Raw genomic sequence first — 21,261 nt, 5'->3', positions numbered from 1 at the left:
TAGTGTTTCGCATGACAAGTTTGAAATAAGTTAGATTATTACATTTCTAGATTTGAAATTTAATTTGAATTTTTGCTAATCTATGTGAAAAATGCTCATTCAAAATGTAATAACAATTTCTAGGACATGCGTTTTTACATGCTCATATATTCATGCACTTTCATGCATTAATTGTATGTGTCAAAATAGTTTACATGTATGTTTTTGTTTCTTGCTTATATTGGTTTAATATGTTATCAATTGTCATGTTAATGACTAACTTGTTTATATCTAGGTTTTTTTAGTTGTTATTTTCAATCATGCAAGACATGCATGAGTTATTTTTCATTTTGATTTTCTTTTGTTGTGCTTTTATCATTTAATGTATTGGTCATTGACTCATCGCAGCCTAGACCAATATTAGATTGGTCGGGGTAGCTGCATACATCCCACTGGTAACTTAATCTCTAAAGTTATTCTATTAAATGTAGATTAGGTATTTCCACATAAATTTATTTTGAACTGTATCTAGGATTAAAACCTTAAAATTAATTAACGATTCCATGTAAGTCCCTAAATTATTGGAAAACAATATTGGCAATTAAATCTCCGCCTTGAAATTCATAATTAGAGTATCCATTCTCTTGTCTAGGCGGTCTTATTAGGTTGCAGATCTTAGGTCGTCCCAACCAATGATCTTTTACCCTAGCATTATAAAAACAAATAATCTTACAAAAATTAAATTATAAAACTATGGATATAGTATGCAGATGCAATCGAATCTCCTAATATACTCGTCTCATTAATCGATTGCAAGAAACAAATTTCTCTACTCTAGTAAAGTTTGCCATCGAATTGAACGCGGACCAGTATGCTGGTGTGTTTGTTGCCATGCGTGAAAGTGAAACTTAACTTTGACTTCATATATATATATTTTTTTTTATAGAAAAAACCTAACATTGACTAGTTGCTTATTGCTCGTTGATTTTGTTGCTTATTGAAATAAATTTCTCATTGCTCATTGACTAGTTGCTTATTACAAATTTCTCATTTCTCATTCTTTATTGCTCATTGAATAATTTTTTGGACTAGGAGCTAATTGTTCATTGGTTATTATAGCTAAAAACCATCTATTATACGTGTCTCGATAAGAAAGCTTTCAAGCCATCAGGTATGAAAATTTTGCATGGTTCATTGGGAGAAAAACATTTATAATCTTAATGCTTAACTTTGTTATTGGATTGAGCTTCGCCTAGTATGGTGAGTGTATACATGACATGCCACACGTGAATTTTAACTAAATAATTCAATTTTGTATCGGAAGTCGTTTCTGTTTAGTAAGATGAATGACATATTCGGTATTGGTTATATAGGTCTACCGTTTCAAGATTATCGCTATTTATATATTTCTATACATTTATATATGTTTGTATTTATTTATGTAAGCATGAATTTATAAACATAAACTTTTAAATCCACATATTTTATAAGCGTAAAATTAGCTTAGGCACATTAACCTAATATATTAGCTTAACTAACATAACTTTTTTTTTTTTCAATTTTTTATATTGTACAGGCTAAAACCCTCAAAATATTTCTGATATGGACTATTACAACCCAATATTTTATTTGATACATTTTAGAGGAGTACCGGTAACTGATTTAATAGCTAGTATAATATATTTTCTTAGTAAGACCGGTACTAAGTACAATACTATTAATCTTAACATATTCAAATTTCACATTATATTGGACAATAAAAGCATATTGGTCATTGGTAAAAGGCTAAGATTTCTCATTCCCTTGGATGTATATTCCTAATATATCTCCCCCAAGACATATTACGAACCCAGGTGGGGGTTAAGACTTCCTAATCCCACAAAGTTGCATTTTTCATAGTTCTCCCTCGAGAACAGCTATGGACCCAAGAGGGGGCCTAAGCCCCTCCTGGCCCAAAAAAAGAAGAAGCTATATTTTGTCTCTTTTTTTTTTTTTTTTTTTTTAACTTGGAGTCCTGCTCTTCAAAACCTTAGCCCCCATTAGCCAACCCAAGTCATTTTGGTATTGGTTGAAATTAGTGTACCGTTTCGAGATTTTTGCTACTTATATATTTTTATACATGTATATATATGTTTGTATTTATTTATGTAAGCTTAAATTTATTAATTGTTATGTTTATTGTGGGGTCATAAAGCCCGAAGATGTACATCTACCTTCTATATTGGGCTTGAAGCCCATGGCCAGGCCCATAATCACATATGAGGAATATAATGGTGACCATGGCGGCCCAAGAAACCGTGCTGAGGATAACTCCGTCCTCGGCTATCCAAGGCCGAGGACGATGCAAAGAGACTCACCTACAAAAATAATCTTCCAAAGCATCCTGGAGCATGGCGGTAGAGCAATTCTAGGGAAAGCTGCAGCTTCCACATTAAATGCTCACAACTAACACTTTGGCCGCATTAATGTGGAAATGATACCTGAACAGTGGCTTCTCTAACTCATAGCTACTACCTAGTAGCTCTGATGGGAAGTTGACATGACAAAGACAATCAACAAACAGATCTGACATACACGTGTACAGTAGAAATGAAGGAGCAAAGTAGTATATAAGGAGAAAGGAGCCCTGAGAAGGAGGGAGGGGGGTTTTGGACCGGCGAAAGTACTGTAGCAACTTGAAATAATTCTATATCCATTGGCACTATCATAAAAGAAATAAGAAAGCTTAAGCTCCTCAGATTGAATTACTTGACCAGGTCCATATTCATTTTATGTGTTCATTCTCTCAATCATCCCTAACTGTTGTTGCACTCATCAAACGCCAATTCTTTTACCCATTCTTTACAAATTTATTGTGTTGGGCTTGTTGGGCTTGAGTCCACTTATCTTCGTGGCTAGGTGCTCAAATCCGGCCCCTACATTTATGTTTACCAACATAAAATAAATCCACGTATTTTATAAGCCTAAATTTTAGCTAGGCACATTAACCAAATATATTAGCTTAAGTAACATAAAATTTTGTTTTTCAATTTTTAAATTTTATTTATATTGTACAAGTTGAAACACCCAAAATATTCCTAGTACAGGCTAATACAACTTGATATTTTATTCGATACATTTTAAAGGAGTCTCGGTAACTGGTTTAATAGCTAGTACAATATATTTTCCTAAAACAATTGGAACTAGTACAGTAATTTTGATCTTAACATATTCAACTCGCACATTATATTGGACAAGGAGAGCGTATTGATCACTGGCTAAGACTTTCTGAACACACAAAATTACATTTTTCATGCTTCTCCCTTGAGACCAAGGACGAACCCAGAGGGGGCAAAAAAAAAAAAAAAAAAGAAGCTATATTGTGTCTTTTAAAAAAAAAAAAAAATTAGTTGGGTTCCCTCTCTTCCAAAACCTTAACCCCCATTAGTGAACCCAACCTAGTCCAACCCAAGCAATTTTAATACTATATGGATATTTATTTGAAGTTATTTATTTATTTTGCTTATGCTCTAGCCCTCTTAGCTTGAAATTCTTGGTCTGTCCCTATCTAAGACCCACCGCAGACGTACACATTTTTAAGTTGAAGAAATTCAAGAGTCAACCATTGAGGTACAATTTAAAAATTCTGAAAAAAATATAATGCAACAAAAATTTCTTATGCTTTTTTTTTTGGGGTGAATAATACAGCAAAAATGTCACTCATTTTGTTCATTTGAATAACTATAGCTGAGGTATAAATAAATTTCTATTATTCAGCAAAAAAAGAAAAAGACAAAATTGGATTCATGGTATTTAATTAGTACTAAGTGTACTAACTTAGAAAAATTGGAATCTGTTATCCATAGCAAAATCAAAATCTGATTGGCAAAACCAAACTAAGGCTGTGTTTGGTAACATTTAAAATAATTTCCGAGTGTAAAATATTTGCAAAACATTTTTATCTGTTTGGTTGTGTTATGTAAAATACACCTAAAAAAGTATTTCCGGTGTTTGGTTTTGCATGTAAAACATTTTCCAGAAAAATTGTCAAAACCTTACCTAATACAAGCAAATCCAAGCAAAAACAAATCAATTGCAACCAATAAAAAATAATTGTTATCACCCCAACCAAATCATGTATTAAAAAAAAAAAAAACTATATGAACAACCCCATAAAATCCTAGATCTTGAGGGAAAAGAAAGGAGGTGGGTCTTGAGCGAAAAGAAAGGAGAAAGATGGGTCGGTGAGGACGATGGATGGATTGGTGAGGACGAGTGATGGGTTGATGGAGGTGGGTTGGTGAGGACAAGGACAAGGGATTGGTCGATGAGGATGAGGGATGGGTCAGTCAAGTGGCTTGCATGCACGACGGTAGGGCCATGTGTCGAGGGTGGTTTTGGGCATCACAAGCAATACCCTCTCCTTACTCGGCTTGGGCTTGGCGTGAGTGACGAGAGGTCTTCTTTGGGCTCTCTCTCTCTCTCTCTCTCTCTGGGTGTGTGAGTCTGGAAAATTTGATTTGAAGGTAAATTAGATATGCAATCCATTTTACGGGTTGAGGGGCGAATTTTACGGTCAAAGTTTAAAATTTTCAATTTGACTTTATTTTACTTGTGCACCCAAACACGCATCTAGGAGTAAAATATTTTTCCAATTTTATTTACATCCGAAACAAACATAGCCTAAGCAAAAATAATATTTATCAAGTACAAATAGCTAAGATGCATGTGCGATAACTACTTCAGGATATTTAAGTTACACTGAAATTAGAAGAAAAGAAACCCAAAGGAGAGATTTGTTTAAGGATCATTGAAAATCATTCCCATCCAAATGATAATTGATTGCAAATTACAAATATCATTGACATGGATATGAGACCAAGACCTCAATGAAAATGTGAAATAAAGAAAACGCCAAACAGGGATACTTTGTTAGACTTATTTGGTTCAGGGGTGTGTCTGCATCCAGAGTTAAACCAAGGTGACTGTTATCGATAGAAAATTGGATTATTCTCCCACAATAATTGTAACTGGAACTGGATAGCCTTGGATTACTAATTTAATTTTCTTTTTATATACCTTGTATTCACTTTCTGCCACCCCAGCCTTAAAGCCCACTCGTCTTTTTAATAGTTTGGGCCTTGCTATCAGATTGCAATTCACTTACAGAAGAAAAAGTGACAAAGCTGCCAATACTGTACCCCCATAAGTTTCGTCAACAGTTCATAAATTTTTTAACCTTGGAAAATATTAGGAGGAACCTATTAATGATATTAAAGGTGCAGAAAATCTTGACAAAAGTAGTTAATAGAATGATCAAAAAGTATCAACCCAAACTGCATGACTCTCCACATCCAGCTTAAGAATGTCTTGAATATGTGATGCTACACTAAATATTCTTATGCAACTGTATCATCCGCATGCATTGCATGATCTAAAAGAGAGCTAATCCAGTCAATGATTATTAATTAATTATCCTACAAATGTCAGCTTTCTTCTTTTAGACACTTCACTCGTCTCTTTCACACCAGACACATCTAAAATAGCCATGAATTCTATACATACATACATACATATATTTTGACACCCTCCACCAAAGCCATTGCCTCCAAGAATGCTAGCAGTGTCATGTTCCCATATGTAACTGGAAATATATATGTGTATATAATCAAATAAGGCTTTATCCCAGTACATTGGGGCATTGATCAGATAAACTAATTGGGATCAGTCATATGTTTCTGGCATTCTATCTATTCTAAAACCTTAATCTCTACCTCTTTGCACACCCTTAATTTGAAGTAAAACTCTTTTTTTAACTGGTGCATTAATAGATCTAGATCGTAGTTGCATATGACCAAACCATCATAAACAACTCTCCATGTTTTATCTAGAAGACCCCCTTTTTATATACATGTCCTTTTTACCTAAAATGATTGTGTTTCACATGAACAACCGTGACTTCTTTTGGGAATATACCTTGCTGGGATGGTATCTTATCCAAAAGAGGTAGTAGATGGCTGGGACCATCTGATGCATGCCATAGAGGTAGGTGGTGAGGTAGTCTAATCCTTATCCATTTGAATCCAGAGATAGAGGTATACAGTAAGAACAAACAAAGGAGAATTTTGTTATGAAATGAGTAGTGGAGGAGTGAGAATGTATTGAGTAATGGTAGTGGTTGGGCAATCAATAGGTTGGTGGGTAGTTTTGAAGGAATGTCCACAACAAACCAAAAACAGTTGGTGAAGCCCTAAAAGTAAAAGAGAGAAATCTCATTAAATTAGCTTACTGTAAAAAGGGGAGGTAGTCATAAATGAGGGGAGAAGAACTCATTGTAAGAAAGTAGATAGCACCCAGGGAGAAAGGGATCAAAAGGGAAAATACCCAAGGGAGAAAAACAACCCATGGCAAGATAGTAGTCAAAAACTAAGAGTAACAAGAATGGAGAGAAAGAAAGAGAAAAAAAAGAAAGAAAGAAAAAAAAGTGGTAAAAAGAAGAGAGAAAACATGGTAGAGCATGCATCAATAGACCATCCTTTCCCTTCCTCTTAGCAAACCCACTCTTTGAAGTCTTCCAAAAGTAATAGCTAGTAGTCATTTAAGTCTATTCTCCAAAATGCACAACTTTGATGGCAAAAGCCTATGACAATGTTGTTCAAGTTGGGGTTTCGGTTCCTTCTTGGTTTACTTATTCTATGGGAAGATTCAATACTTGATTTCGATTATAAATATATTTGATTTCACTCATTAAAACTTATATCTGTTGTATTTAGTCATTCTGCTGTAGCATGTTTTCTATCACGTTCGCTGCATCAGTTGTCCTGCTGTGGTATCTTCATTTTCTGTACTAGTTATTATGATGTAGCACCTTATTATTATATTTACCATGTTAGCTATTATTCTAGCTAAACCTTTTCTACTAAAACTTTCTTATTTTTTTGTTATTATGTGTTTAATTCTTGACACGAACCAGTTATTATTCTGCCATACGCACATGTATACGTTGTATCTCATGTTCTACAAAATATATTTTATATATGTATATGTGAATACGTATAAGTGTATTTACAAATATATGTATGTATATATATTTTATATAAGTATATGTGAATACGTATAAGTGTATAAGTGTTTTTTTTTTCATGCTTCTTCTTTGAGACTAAGGGCAGACCTAGGGGGGCCATTTTTTTTTTTTTTTTTTTCCTTTTTTTTTTTTTGGTTGGGCTCCATCTCTTCCAAAATCTTATCCCCCATTACCCAACCCAACCCAGTCCAACCCAAGCAATTTTATTACGATGTTTATTTGAAGTTTTTATTTATTTATTTTGTTAGGACATATGTGAAATTGTTAGAGATATATGTTATGTATATTGGCTAATCCTTTGACAAAACGCACTTTACAATCATTGGGTAGATCTAGGATGGGTTTAGTACTTCAAGAAACAAGTGTTCAAGTTTAGTATTGAAGTCATGCAAATATGTCTAAGAAACAAGTGAAAAAGTGTTGTTCATTAAAGCTTGACAAATAGCTCAACAGAATCATATCCATCGAGGTTTAATGATGTAGCTCAACAGCAACTCGACAGAAGCTGTGTCTATTGAGAATTACGAAATTAGAATTTTCAGATCTAATTTTACGCATATCCATGTGTATTTGTGTAAGGTTTCTTTTCTTACAACCCTAAACATATATAAGGATTATTTTAAGGGCAGTCACAGATGATGCAACTTGATGCAATATGATGCAAAGAGATGTAACTTGATGCAAAGTGATAATACATGCATATTGTGACCAGAGACAATTTGCCCTAGTTCATCATATTCTCTCTAGAAGTTATTGCGTCTTTGCGTCAAGGGTTTTGTAACCAAGGAGCTTTTTGATCTTCATTGTTGGATGAGCTGAAGAACTTTGCAGCCAATATCTTCCTCAAGTTAGTGTGTTAGTAACGTACTGAAATCCGTGCATCATTGATTAGTCACGTACTGGGAGCCGTGCATTGAAAGGAGAGATTGCTTCTACATTACTAGTTCAATTGGGTATTGGGGTAAGGGTTCAACTGTAGGTTGGTATTAGATACTAAGATTCCTTTTACTTGTAACTGCTTGTCTATATTATATCTAAAAGTTGAGATGTAGAATTTAATATTGCTATACTCCTGTTGAGTTATCTCATCAGCCACGTCATACTTAAAAAAAAAAAAAATTCTTTTATGATTTTTCTATTTTATTTTATATAAAATAATCAAATTTAGTTAATGGACAAATCTATTAATACACTCCATTACTATTCAACATGTTCTATTCATTTGTTTTAAATGCAAATATTTGACTCTTCAACTACCCAAATTGATTTCAACTTTTCATTTTCTTTCTAATTTCAAAAAATTGTTAAAATTGAATACTTTATTGAATAATTTATTATCTTTTAGTGGATATATGCACATGTTTGACTATTCATTACAAATATTAGTATTCATTAAATGCAAATGTTTGATTATATTCAACTACCCAAATTGATTTCAAATTTTCGTTCTTTTCTTTCTAATTTAATGTAATTGTTAAAGTTGAATATTTAAACTTTTCATCTTCCTATTCTAATAAAATAAAATAAAAAAACTCTTCTTCTCTTCCTCCAACTTTTGCCCTCCCTCTTTGCTCTTTATCTCTCTACTACTCTTTACTTTACCGTTAAACTTCTTTCATCATTTCCTTTTTCTTATATTTTGACTCTTCTTCTCTTTATTTTACTTTGTATAAATTTGATATCATTTATTCCATTCAATTCATATTTTTTCTACACAAAAATTGTGAATACTCTCTCTCTCTCTCTCTCTTGATTTTTGTTCTTTCTTATAACTCTAATTTAGGTTGATGGTTTTTTTTTTTTTTTTTTTTTTTTTTTTTTTTTACTCTTTTCAAATTTTTTTATTCAAAATTTAGATTGAAAGTTGCTTTTATAACTTTCGATCTAGACCCTTCTGTTGGAAAATTTAGACCCCGATTGATAGAATTAATAAGTTTTAAACTCAAGTTGTTAATTAGATTTATTATGAATAAAACTTGTTAAAACAAACAAACATCAATATCATGTCAATAATGAATGCAGTGGAAAAGTAAATAAGACAAGATATGATGATCTAGGAAAACCAATGAAACAAACTAGTTTCACAGAAAAAACCTGGGAGGGAAACCCTCCCGAAAAGCAATCCACTATAATAAAGAGAAGTTTCAGATCTAGTACAAAATCTTTGTCCCTATACTTACAATCCCGTAAATGAACTCACAGTAGAAACCTTCTACCGCTTCTAAACTTCTGAACTCTTCAATATATGAATGCCACCCTTTTGATGCATGGATCCCAGTATGTGACTAACCAAAGATGCATGGCTCTCAGTACGTGACTAACACACCAACTTGAGAAAGATGTTGGCTGCAAAATTCTTCACTTCATCAACAATGAAGATCAAGAAGCACTTAGTTACAAAATTCTAAGGCGCAAAGAGCATACTTTCAGAGAGAATAAGGCATCGGTCACCTTTTGCATTCGTTCTCCTTGTATATATTCTCTTATGTGACGGTCTCTAAAATAAGTTTTATATAGGTCTAGGGTTGTGAGAAAAGAAACCCTACACATATATGTCAGCATGGGCCGAAAATCAGATTTGAAAATCTGAATTTCCGTAACCTTGATCGATCGAGAGGTGTCAAGGAGGTGTCGAGCTTTAAACTTCGATAGACACAGTTATTGAGAAGCNCAAGTAATTTAAATGCAGCGGAAAATAAATTTGATATAGGTGATTTGTTTACAAATGGGGAAACTATCAAGGCAAAACCCACCGAGTAATTTAAAGTCACCACTCTCGAGAATCCATTATTATTAAAACTAATCAGACCCGTGCGATGCTGCGCGGGAAAATTTGATATGATTATTTTTTATTAGATAATTATTGAATTAATATATTAGATTGTATATTTTTAAAAGTTCAATATGTGTTATTTGAAATTATGTTTTAAATTAGAAGTTTTTTGTAGTAAGGTATTATATATAGTGAGATATGTATGAAACACAATGTAATAATTTTTTTTTTTAAATTGATAGTGTGAGAACTATTAGACCAAGTTGTAACTAATTATACTTTGTTTATGACTATACAGATGTATGCAATTCAACTGTTATAGGTACATTTTCCTCCAAAACATAAATCCACATCTCTTTCTTCCTCACAATTGAAACTAAGTGAAAAAGTAAATAAAGATAACTATATAATAGATCATTATTAATAAATCATATATCATAAAGTGGAAATATAAAATAAAATAAAATGCAAAAAGAAAAAAAAATCCTTAAGTATCTATACATAAAAACATTATTAGCTTAATGATGCTTTATAGTAAATTATATTTTATCTTATTCTCATTTTGGCATTTTCAATAAAGATGATCAACTAAGCAAAGTAAAAGTTCACCAAGAAAGTTCAAATTCACTAAAAATTTGATGGTGGAGATGCTAATTATTTGTAATAAAATGGCCAAATTAAAAATAAAAAAAGTCAAGGAACTTATAGAAAAATGTTTTCTATACAAAATTCCAGTAGAAGGGAGACTAATAGGCCCTCTGCTTTCTTCAAGACATAGGAGATTATAAAAGACCATACATCCTTTGCATACCCTTTTCTCTTTCTCAATTTCACATTACTAAAGAAGTATTTGAAGCTAAAAATATTGTGAATACATCTCTGTTCAATGAAAGTCCATTGTTAGGCTCATTCAAATTCATAGCCATGTATAAACTCAAATTTCTATTAAAAAAACTACATATTAACCCAAACCAAAATTCAACTAAAGCTATAAGAGTGATTTGTGATGGGAAATTTGAAAAATACAACACAAGAAAAAGAAAAAAAAAAATCTATGAGCGAATTGCATCGTGCAATACCGATCTCAGTGGCTCTAGGAATTTTTGGGGGGGGGGGGTCATTAAAAAACTTAAATGAAATTTTTTTTAATAAAAAAAGAACTTGAATATATCGAGTTATCGACAAAAAAACAAAAGAAGTTTTACAATTTCCTTCTACAAGTTTTCAAATTTTGAATTGTTACATGATAATTCATTATGAGTATTTATTGCCATTGTGGATAGCTATGACTATTTTATTTTGTTAAGTTTGTCTAACATTTTTATTTTTATGCTGGTATTATTATCTATTTGTTTTTATAAAAATATTTTAAACTAAATGAATAAACTCAACTCATTGGTTTTGTATTAGTTATTGACGCATACTACAGTCATTCATACATAAATAATATATAACGTGTCTACTTAACCAGTCAAATACTTAAACAATCACTAACTTTACAATTTTTTTCTTGAATGTTTTTGACTTTATAACAAAAAATTATTATAACATGATAACAATATACACACATGCAACAAACCCTCTCTATTTCCTAATTACTAAATTATATAAAGTTATTTTATATTTATGGTTATGTTGATGGATGCTCTTAGGAAAATTGTTATATTTCCCATGAAAGTTGTGTTAAAACGTTTCCTTTATATTTATATTATACACACAAACTTCCATACACATTATTATTTACACAAATAACATTATAACAAAAAGTTATACACACAATCAATATTAGACAAACTCACACATATAATATAAATTTATAATAAAGAGTAGTATTTATAATTCACAATCTCTTACTCCTACTTTTAGGGTTGGAAATACTTGTAATAAGGGTGTAAAAAATTTAAGTCAAGGTATGCAAAAATAATATTTTTAAGAATAAATTAAAGTATTAAACTAAAAAATATATATATATATATATAAATTGAAATCAGGGGGTTCATTTGAACCCCCTGAAGGAAGTGTGGAGTCGCCCCTTCTGATCTCAATAAATGAACCCCCTGAAGGAAGTGTAGAGTCGCCCCTTCTGATCTCAATGTTTTACCTTGTTAATTAACTGTTGTCCATAATTTCACATAAACTCAACATTTTCTTTTTGACACTCACAATGTTACGGAGAGTACTTGACAGTTGACATTGCAGACTACATGACATGACTACGAGCAGAGAGAGTTAGGTTATAGGGACCCATTTTGGACTTAACAGCTCAGGATAAGTACGTACGTACTTCAAATCCACCGCGTGATAGTCACCTATTCTTGAATGGCATCCTCCTTGTCCTTTTAATGGAAAGAAGAATGAAAAAGAATAACCCACAATTTCAATTTGGATTTTAATTTTTTTTACTACACACCTTGGTCTTTTCCTTCCTATCAAAACAAGGAAGCCAGCTTCATATAGCTTTTCTTTCATATGAAAAGCTCCAGCCAAGTACTTCAAGAATTATATTTTATTTGTTCTTAGTTATTAGACATCAGACATACAAATTGTTGGTTTTGCTGGACCTGGACGGAGTTGATATGATTCTGATTCCTGAACATTGGTTTAGTTTAGGCACCCAATATAATTGGTTAGGACATAGGACCTGTGACATAGTGTGTTTATATGTAATGAGAACGACGTAGGAGTATATATTTACTATATATAATATAACGAAAAGAAAACCCAAGGAAAAAATGCGTTTTTTCTTTTCTGCTTCTACTCCAAGAATCTGACAAGAAACTACGTGCTCAAGCAGTTCTGTTTGCATTCAAAAGAATTCAAAACGATGACCTAGCTAGTAAAAATGATAAAAACTTCGAAAAAGTGACCGAATGGAATTAATTACATACACATATGCACATTTGTCTGGTATAATTAAGCACCCAATTTATGTTTGCTTGCAAAGAAGAAAAAATGCTCGAGACTCGAGAGAAAGAAAGTGATGCATGAAGCCTTGTTATTTATTTATTTTGGAAGGGTAGGTGGGGTATTTTATATTTGATTTTTCTTCATTTGGATTTTTTTTTATATAAAACTATTTCCGTACAATGCATGTTTTGATAATTAATTAAGGATCCATTTGGTTAGAGATTTTTAATATTATTGTTTAAATGTTGTAGAACTACGTGTGAATTAAAAAGTGTTATGAAAATATATACAGAGATGTTTAAATACCCTTACCAAATACCCCCTAAGAATAATATATAAATTTAAAGAAAGTATTTTAATAATATAATTAATATTTAATAATAAAATAAATATTATAAAAAATACTCTAAATTACATCATTAATACACATCGTGTAGAACCTTTTTTTTTTTTTTTAATATAAAGGTTGTTATGATATATCATAAAATAATTAATGAATTATTCTTATAATTTCTTGAAATTATTAATAATTAGGATTTAATGGGATTAGTATTTTATTTTAATTTCTTTAAAAAATAAAATAAAGTTTTACTTAAAGTCAATGGTGAAGTCAGGTGTGGGGCTTGTTAGTTAAAAATGTGTAGTAATCCTCAGAAGAGGACTCGGGGTCCAATGGCCCAATCCGAGGACACTTAGTTATCCGAGGACAGCCTAAAAAAGTTTTATTCTTACCAAATAGGTAATATAGGAGGAACGAGTAGATATTATGTACAGCGGCATAACACACGTCCGAGGACACCAAAGTCCGAGGTGAATGCAACTTTCATGTTAGTGGAGAGATTCCGCCAAGTTGTATCTGAACTGGAAATTGGATATAGCTTAAGGAGGCATCGGGGAAGGTAGCAAATATCTTTTAAGGCCATCACCTCCACATTAAATGCTTTCCAGCTAACAGTCTGGTCGCATTAATGTGGAGGTGATACCTGAACAGTAACTAAGCAGCTTTATGGCCACTAAGCTGAAGGTTCCGGTAGGTACTGGATGGGACAGAAAGGAGCTCCCAAGATAAGAACTACAGTGTACGATGGAAACGGGGGGAAAACGGAGTATAAAACATAGGAACGAAGGAAGTAAGGGGACTTCTGCTGGCAAAAAAAAGAAAGAACGAAGAGAGAGAGAGACTGACTGAAAAAGAGCCGAGGAGAGTTTTTTTTAGGAATAAACCAAAAGTATCCCTTGTTACTGGAGGAGTAGAACCTTTCCTGTCACACAGTACTAGTTCTTGAAGCCATACTCTAAAAATTTATTGTTTGGGCTTGATTGGGCTGAAAACCCATTCGTACTCAGGGTTAATCCAAATTGAGTCCCTACAATTGGCGCCGTCTGTGGGAAGAACTTGATCTGTTGAAGGAAGGGCAGGTGTGATACTCACGATGGAAGAGGGAGTACCGCAACAACCATTGACGGGCCCGCAACAGGCAGATGCTAATCAGCACCAGGCAGAGTCTAGGGGCTCTCAGCACAGTAATCCGTTGATAGACCACGAACACGGGGGGATCATGAGGGGAGTACCCGAACGACCCATACGGATAGAAGCCGCTCTCGGGGGAAAGGCCACGCTTCCCCTGTAAAGAGCGAAGGAAATTTGCAGCGTGAGATTAACAAGTTGAAGAGGGAATTGCGATATGAACGACGAAGGCGTAAGGCTCATAACTCTAAGCACTCCTCTGAGGAGTCGGATGACACCAGTTACAGGCAGAGGTCGAGAACTCCACCCAGCGAATCTTTCTCGTGTGAGGAGGAGTACCACCGTAAGCGGAGAAGTAAGAGCCCGACTCGCCAGGGTCAGGGGAATGATGCCTTGAACAAGGCTTTGAATCAGGTCTCTAAGTCGCCTTTCACACGACATATTGAGGACGCTAGTCTTCCTCGGCGATTCCACCAGCCCGTGTTCACCATTTATAATGGTCGAACAGACCCAGTGGAACATGTTAGCCACTACAGCCAGAGAATGGCTATTCATGCCAGGGATGAAGCCTTAATGTGCATGGGCCCAGTGGTGATGAGATGGTTTAATGGCTTGAGAACTAATACTATTGACTCTTTTGAGAAGCTCACCAGGCCTTTGGTGCTCGTTTTATCACATGTAGAAGGGTTGTTCAACCCTTGGGGTCGCTACTGTCCATGTCTATGCGAGAAGGGGAAACCCTAAAAGCCTATTCAGACAGGTACTGGGAAATGTTTAATGAGGACTAGATATCAAAATCTCCATTTTCCCGAGGAGGCAAAAAGCGAGATTTTGAGGGGTTATTGTGGGGCCTGTTAGTTAAAAAGGTGTAGTAATCCTCAGAAGAGGACTCGGGCCCAATGGCCCAATCCGAGGACACTTAGTTATCCGAGGACAGCCTAAAAAAGTTTTATTCTTACCAAATGGGTAATATAGAAGGAACGAGTAGATATTATGTACAGCGGCATAACACACGTCCGAGGACACCAAAGTCCGAGGTGAATGCAACTTTCATGTTAGTGGAGAGATTCCGCCAAGTTGTATCTGAACTGAAAATTGGATATAGCTTAAGGAGGCGTCAGGGAAGGTAGCAAATATCTTTTAAGGCCATCACCTCCACATTAAATTCTTTCCAGCTAACAGTCTGGCCGCATTAATGTGGAGGTTTTACCTGAACAGTAACTAAGCAGCTTTATGGCCACTAAGCTGAAGGTTCCGGTAGGTACTGGATGGGACAGAAAGGAGCTCCCAAGATAAGAACTACACGTGTACGATGGAAACGGGGGGAAAATGGAGTATAAAACATAGGGACGAAGGAAGTAAGGGGGACTTCTGCTGGCAGAAAAAAGAAAGAACGAAGAGAGAGAGAGACTGACTGAAAAAGAGCCGAGGAGAGTTTTTTTTAGGAATAAACCAAAAGTATCCCTTGTTACTGGAGGAGTAGAACCTTTCCTGTCACACAGTACTAGTTCTTGAACCCATACTCTAAAAATTTATTGTTTGGGCTTGATTGGGCTGAAAACCCATTCGTACTCAGGGTTAATCCAAATTGAGTCCCTACAATTGGCGTCGTCTGTGGGAAGAACTTGATCTGTTGAAGGAAGGGCAGGTGTGATACTCACGATGGAAGAGGGAGTACCGCAACAACCATTGACGGGCCCGCAACAGGCAGATGCTAATCAGCACCAGGCAGAGTCTAGGGGCTCTCAGCACAGTAATCCGTTGATAGACCACGAACACGGGGGGGATCATGAGGGGAGTACCCGAACGACCCATACGGATAGAAGCCGCTCTCGTGGGAAAGGCCACGCTTCCCCTGTAAAGAGCGAAGGAAATTTGCAGCGTGAGATTAACAAGTTGAAGAGGGAATTGCGATATGAACGACGAAGGCGTAAGGCTCATAACTCTAAGCACTCCTCTGAGGAGTCGGATGACACCAGTTACAGGCAGAGGTCGAGAACTCCACCCAGCGAATCTTTCTCGTGTGAGGAGGAGTACCACCGTAAGCGGAGAAGTAAGAGCCCGACTCGCCAGGGTCAGGGGAATGATGCCTTGAACAAGGCTTTGAATCAGGTCTCTAAGTCGCCTTTCACACGACATATTGAGGACGCTAGTCTTCCTCGGCGATTCCACCAGCCCGTGTTCACCATTTATAATGGTCGAACAGACCCAGTGGAACATGTTAGCCACTACAGCCAGAGAATGGCTATTCATGCCAGGGATGAAGCCTTAATGTGCATGGGCCCAGTGGTGATGAGATGGTTTAATGGCTTGAGAACTAATACTATTGACTCTTTTGAGAAGCTCACCAGGCCTTTGGTGCTCGTTTTATCACATGTAGAAGGGTTGTTCAACCCTTGGGGTCGCTACTGTCCATGTCTATGCGAGAAGGGGAAACCCTAAAAGCCTATTCAGACAGGTACTGGGAAATGTTTAATGAGGACTAGATATCAAAATCTCCATTTTTCCCGAGGAGGCAAAAAGCGAGATTTTGAGGGGTTATTGTGGGGCCTGTTAGTTAAAAAGGTGTAGTAATCCTCAGAAGAGGACTCGGGCCAATGGCCCAATCCGAGGACACTTAGTTATCCGAGGACAGCCTAAAAAAGTTTTATTCTTACCAAATGGGTAATATAGAAGGAACGAGTAGATATTATGTACAGCGGCATAACACACGTCCGAGGACACCAAAGTCCGAGGTGAATGCAACTTTCATGTTAGTGGAGAGATTCCGCCAAGTTGTATCTGAACTGAAATTGGATATAGCTTAAGGAGGCGTCAGGAAGGTAGCAAATATCTTTTAAGGCCATCACCTCCACATTAAATTCTTTCCAGCTAACAGTCTGGCCGCATTAATGTGGAGGTTTTACCTGAACAGTAACTAAGCAGCTTTATGGCCACTAAGCTGAAGGTTCCGGTAGGTACTGGATGGGACAGAAAGGAGCTCCCAAGATAAGAACTACACGTGTACGATGGAAACGGGGGGAAAATGGAGTATAAAACATAGGGACGAAGGAAGTAAGGGGGACTTCTGCTGGCAGAAAAAAGAAAGAACGAAGAGAGAGAGAGACTGACTGAAAAAGAGCCGAGGAGAGTTTTTTTTAGGAATAAACCAAAAGTATCCCTTGTTACTGGAGGAGTAGAACCTTTCCTGTCACACAGTACTAGTTCTTGAACCCATACTCTAAAAATTTATTGTTTGGGCTTGATTGGGCTGAAAACTCATTCGTACTCAGGGTCAATCCAAATTGAGTCCCTACATCAGGATTTTACTTTAGGGGGCAAAATTAAAAGGCAATATAAAATAACCTAAAAAAATACTAATCGATACTAAAAACAAAATAAATAAACAATTGTAAATAAATATGTAATTTTCATACAAAATCTACATAGTTTCAATGAGAATTTGATCTAGACTCATTTTTATGCTTAACTATAATTGTATATATTGCATATCATTAAAATAAAATAAAAACAAAAATAACCAATTCATATATAGTTTTTAACAATCAAAGTAAAAGATTGATATAAGTATATTAAGTTTAGACATCTAATTTAATTCCTTAAATAAATTGAGAAAATAAATTAATTTAAAGGTTTTAAGAGTATATATATCAATATACATGCAAAGTTGTGTACACATTGCACTACATTGATTGTTTTTAAAAATTTTGCTTCAAGCATTTGAAATTGAAAATTGCTAAATGTAAAATGTATTATTTTAAATTCACCACTTATATTAAGAATAAACTCAGTTAAACTTATTAATACTTATTCAATAATTTTAAAATTATACAAATATTAATATTGTTATTTAAAACAAAATAATACAAAGATAAGTAAAACAAATACACAAGTTTTATTTCTACACAATATCAACATTTTAAAATGTAAAACAAAATTACAAATAATTTATTGCATAACTCATTTGATAAAGAATAAAAACATATAAGAAATTTACAATCTTGAAAATTAATTTTATAATCTATTATCAATTGTGGTTCGCACTCTATTTCAATTGAGATATACATTAAAATTTGATTGCTTACTTATTTATACATGGTCTCTTTTATGAATATCATATCATTGTTATGCAACACACATTTTAGGAAATATCATAATTTATTTTGAAAAGTCATTTATTTTGGACATAAATTGTTAAAAAAAAGGTCTAAACATTCATAATTTATGCTAATTTGATACTTTGACTTCACTATTTTCACACTTGTAAATGTTTCTCACACATGTCTACAATTTTAAATCTATATTTTTAACTCTACTGTAACCAGATTATCTTGGCATGTACTTTACTATTTGATATCTAAAAATCTTTACTCATTACAGAATGCTCAACCATTTATTTTTCAATTAATTTGCATGCAGTTATGTAAATGTATTAATTATTTCCTTAAATCTCACAACAAATAACTAAACCAATATTGTCTTTATTTTACTTTTTTTTTTTTACCAAAAAAAAGTTTAAAAAAAATGGTTTAGGTTCGGGTCGGGTTAGGTTGACCCGCAAAAAACACTGGTCGGGTCACGGGTCAATCCGTTTTGCTTCGGGTCAAAAAAATCGAGTTTGGGTCAGGTATTTTTCGGGTCGGGTCAGAAAATTCTGACCCGTTTTGCCATATCTAGTTATACCCACATTTTTCTACATAATTGCTTGTGGATTTTCCTCAACTCCTGCCTCTCTATTTTCATATCATTGAGAGGTTGATAGCCCAAACACTTACCACATCCTTTCAGAGTGGCAAGTGAGGTTTTAGTGCTACTGGAAAGTATTGGAAGAAGCTAAGGATGACAGATGCAACATGGAGCTTGTTGCAGGATCCGGAGAGCTAGACAAGACACGGTTCTGAGAAGCCTTGTTGGAGTAGGAGCTTGTAGGGCTTAGGTACATCAGGTAGGTTAGGCTTGGAGGGTCTCTTGCTAACCCATGTATCCTAACTGATTGTCTAGTGGATCGATTACTGCTTGGAGGGTAGCGGAGAGGTTTTTCGCTGATTTTTTCGGATTCCTCTTTGATAACACATCAGCGTGTTATCTTGTATTTGCATCTCTCTTCCCTACTTTTTTACATTCCATTTTACTGTTGTGTTGTCATGTTTATGGATTAGAGTAGCTTGTTTGTTTATCCACTCGCATTTACACTATTCTGAATTTAGTATTAAGTTAGTGTAAAATCTATCGAGTTATAACTTTAATTTGAGGGTCTAAACTGCTCTTGTGTTTTCAACACATTTTCGAGCTTTCAATAATAATAATAATTTTGTGTAAAATATAAGACACATTAGTTGAAATGTAGTGACTATAAATTAAAAAAGAAAAATGGCGCGAAAATTTAAAAAATGATAAACACTAAAAGTGTTGTGAGTTTTTTTTCCTTTCTAAATGGGTGATTTTTTTTTTTAAGAAATAATTACAATATATTGTTAACCTTAGTGGCTGGTGGCATGATTTCACTAAAAAAATAGCAAGATTCTGTTAATAATGAAATAGCAACTATAAGGTCTTTTAAGAGGAATCAATGGGGGCAATTGCCCTATCTCGCACCCTGGCGGCTTTGCAATAACTAAATGAAAATTCTCATATGGTATATATACTAGAGGTCTTATTTTCAAAAGGGATGATTTTTTGTTGTTGTTGTTGCATTTAATTGTGTTTTAGTGAATATAATAAGAATTGGTAACACGTGTTGCTCACGTGCAGCCAGTCAAATACACTAGGCAACAACAGAGAGTGCAAAAATTCATAGGGTGGGCAACAATTTGGAACAATTGTACATAGAACAAACAGCCTGAAGAGTAGGCAGCAATATTAGAACGTTAGCTGCTAAAAATGTAAGACATGGCCATGAACCAAAGATATACTTCTTCATGAAACCAGTCATCTTGTTCCTCCAACACCCCGAATAACAAGCATTTGCAGCTTCAATGGCCTTGCCTAGAATTGGAACTTTTGTTACCCTCACAGACTTGGTCATTCCATTCCAAAGCATTGCTACTTCTTCTTCGCTTTTGAGCCGGTTCAAGATGATCCCAGCCTCTCGAAGAATCTTTACATCCTCCTCAGTATCAATTATTCCATTCATCAATTCTGTGTAGCGTGTAAAAACCATCACGTCCGGTGCAGTACATGCCTCATAGGCGACGAGGTTCCTTAAAACAACCTCAGAGTTGCCATCCAAATGAATAGCTGGAAGGTTAAATTTACCTAAAGACTTGTCAAAATTTATAGTCCCCAAGCCACCCTTTGATGGACGAAATTCACCACCAATTTTAAGAAGCTGTGTCACGCTAGGAATTTCAATCTCTTCTACTTTTGGGCTTTCATCTTTCATCTCATTAGATACGCTTTGCGCATCTTCGGCCACAGCCTCGGCTGACGAGAGGAGATTGGTTATATCACTCTTGTTCTTAAGATTACATATATAGGAAATGATTATAAATGGCAGTGTAACTAAAAGCTTCACTGCCTTTGAATTGAAAATCTTAATGATAAGGCGAAGCGGGGCCAAGTTAATATAACATAGTGCTTTCAAGATGGATTGGAAGCAGCCAATCTCTTTGTCTTCTTTTGGCTTTTCCTGCTCAGAATTATCAGCTACAAGTTGCAATTTTAGTGCAACCATGTAGTAGAGAAGCTCTAGCAAATGGAATTTGGTGAAACATTCTTCTTTGAAACTTTGTTCATTGATGCACTTTATGGGTGACAGATGTTTGCAAAAACCAATTAGCATTGTTGCTAATACTTCGTCATGATCTTCACGGGGATAAAAACAATGGACTTCTCTGAGCAAAACCAAAGGGATTTGGTTTTCTAGCATGATAATATCCCTTAGCACTGCATGGTGTGTGCCGTTTTCCTATGCGTGTGGTCGATCAAATGCGCCATCTTAGAAGTTATTCGCATAAGCGAGGCTTCCATTTTTGTGGAGTAGGTTTGGAGGTACTCCAACAAGAAGGAAGCATCAATGGACAACATCCAAGAGAGTGTTTCTTGGTCGAATTCCAAGAACCTATGATAATA

The 21,261-nt window shown here is 34.7% G+C and overlaps 1 protein-coding gene across 1 annotated transcript; it reads right to left on the bottom strand.

Moving 5' to 3' along the window:
* Positions 1-19,981: 19,981 nt before the first annotated feature.
* On the bottom strand, positions 19,982-20,971 carry LOC136062876 (putative UPF0481 protein At3g02645). Its single transcript, XM_065762533.1, has one exon. The coding sequence runs from the start codon at positions 20,969-20,971 to the stop codon at positions 19,982-19,984; it is 990 nt and encodes a 329-aa protein (XP_065618605.1).
* Positions 20,972-21,261: the final 290 nt, after the last annotated feature.

Source organism: Quercus suber, unplaced genomic scaffold, assembly GCF_002906115.3.
Source record: "Quercus suber isolate HL8 unplaced genomic scaffold, Cork oak 2.0 scaffold_462, whole genome shotgun sequence".
Lineage (NCBI taxonomy): Eukaryota > Viridiplantae > Streptophyta > Magnoliopsida > Fagales > Fagaceae > Quercus > Quercus suber.
Note: the sequence above shows the minus strand (reverse complement) of the source record. Positions and strands in the feature narration are given on the sequence as shown.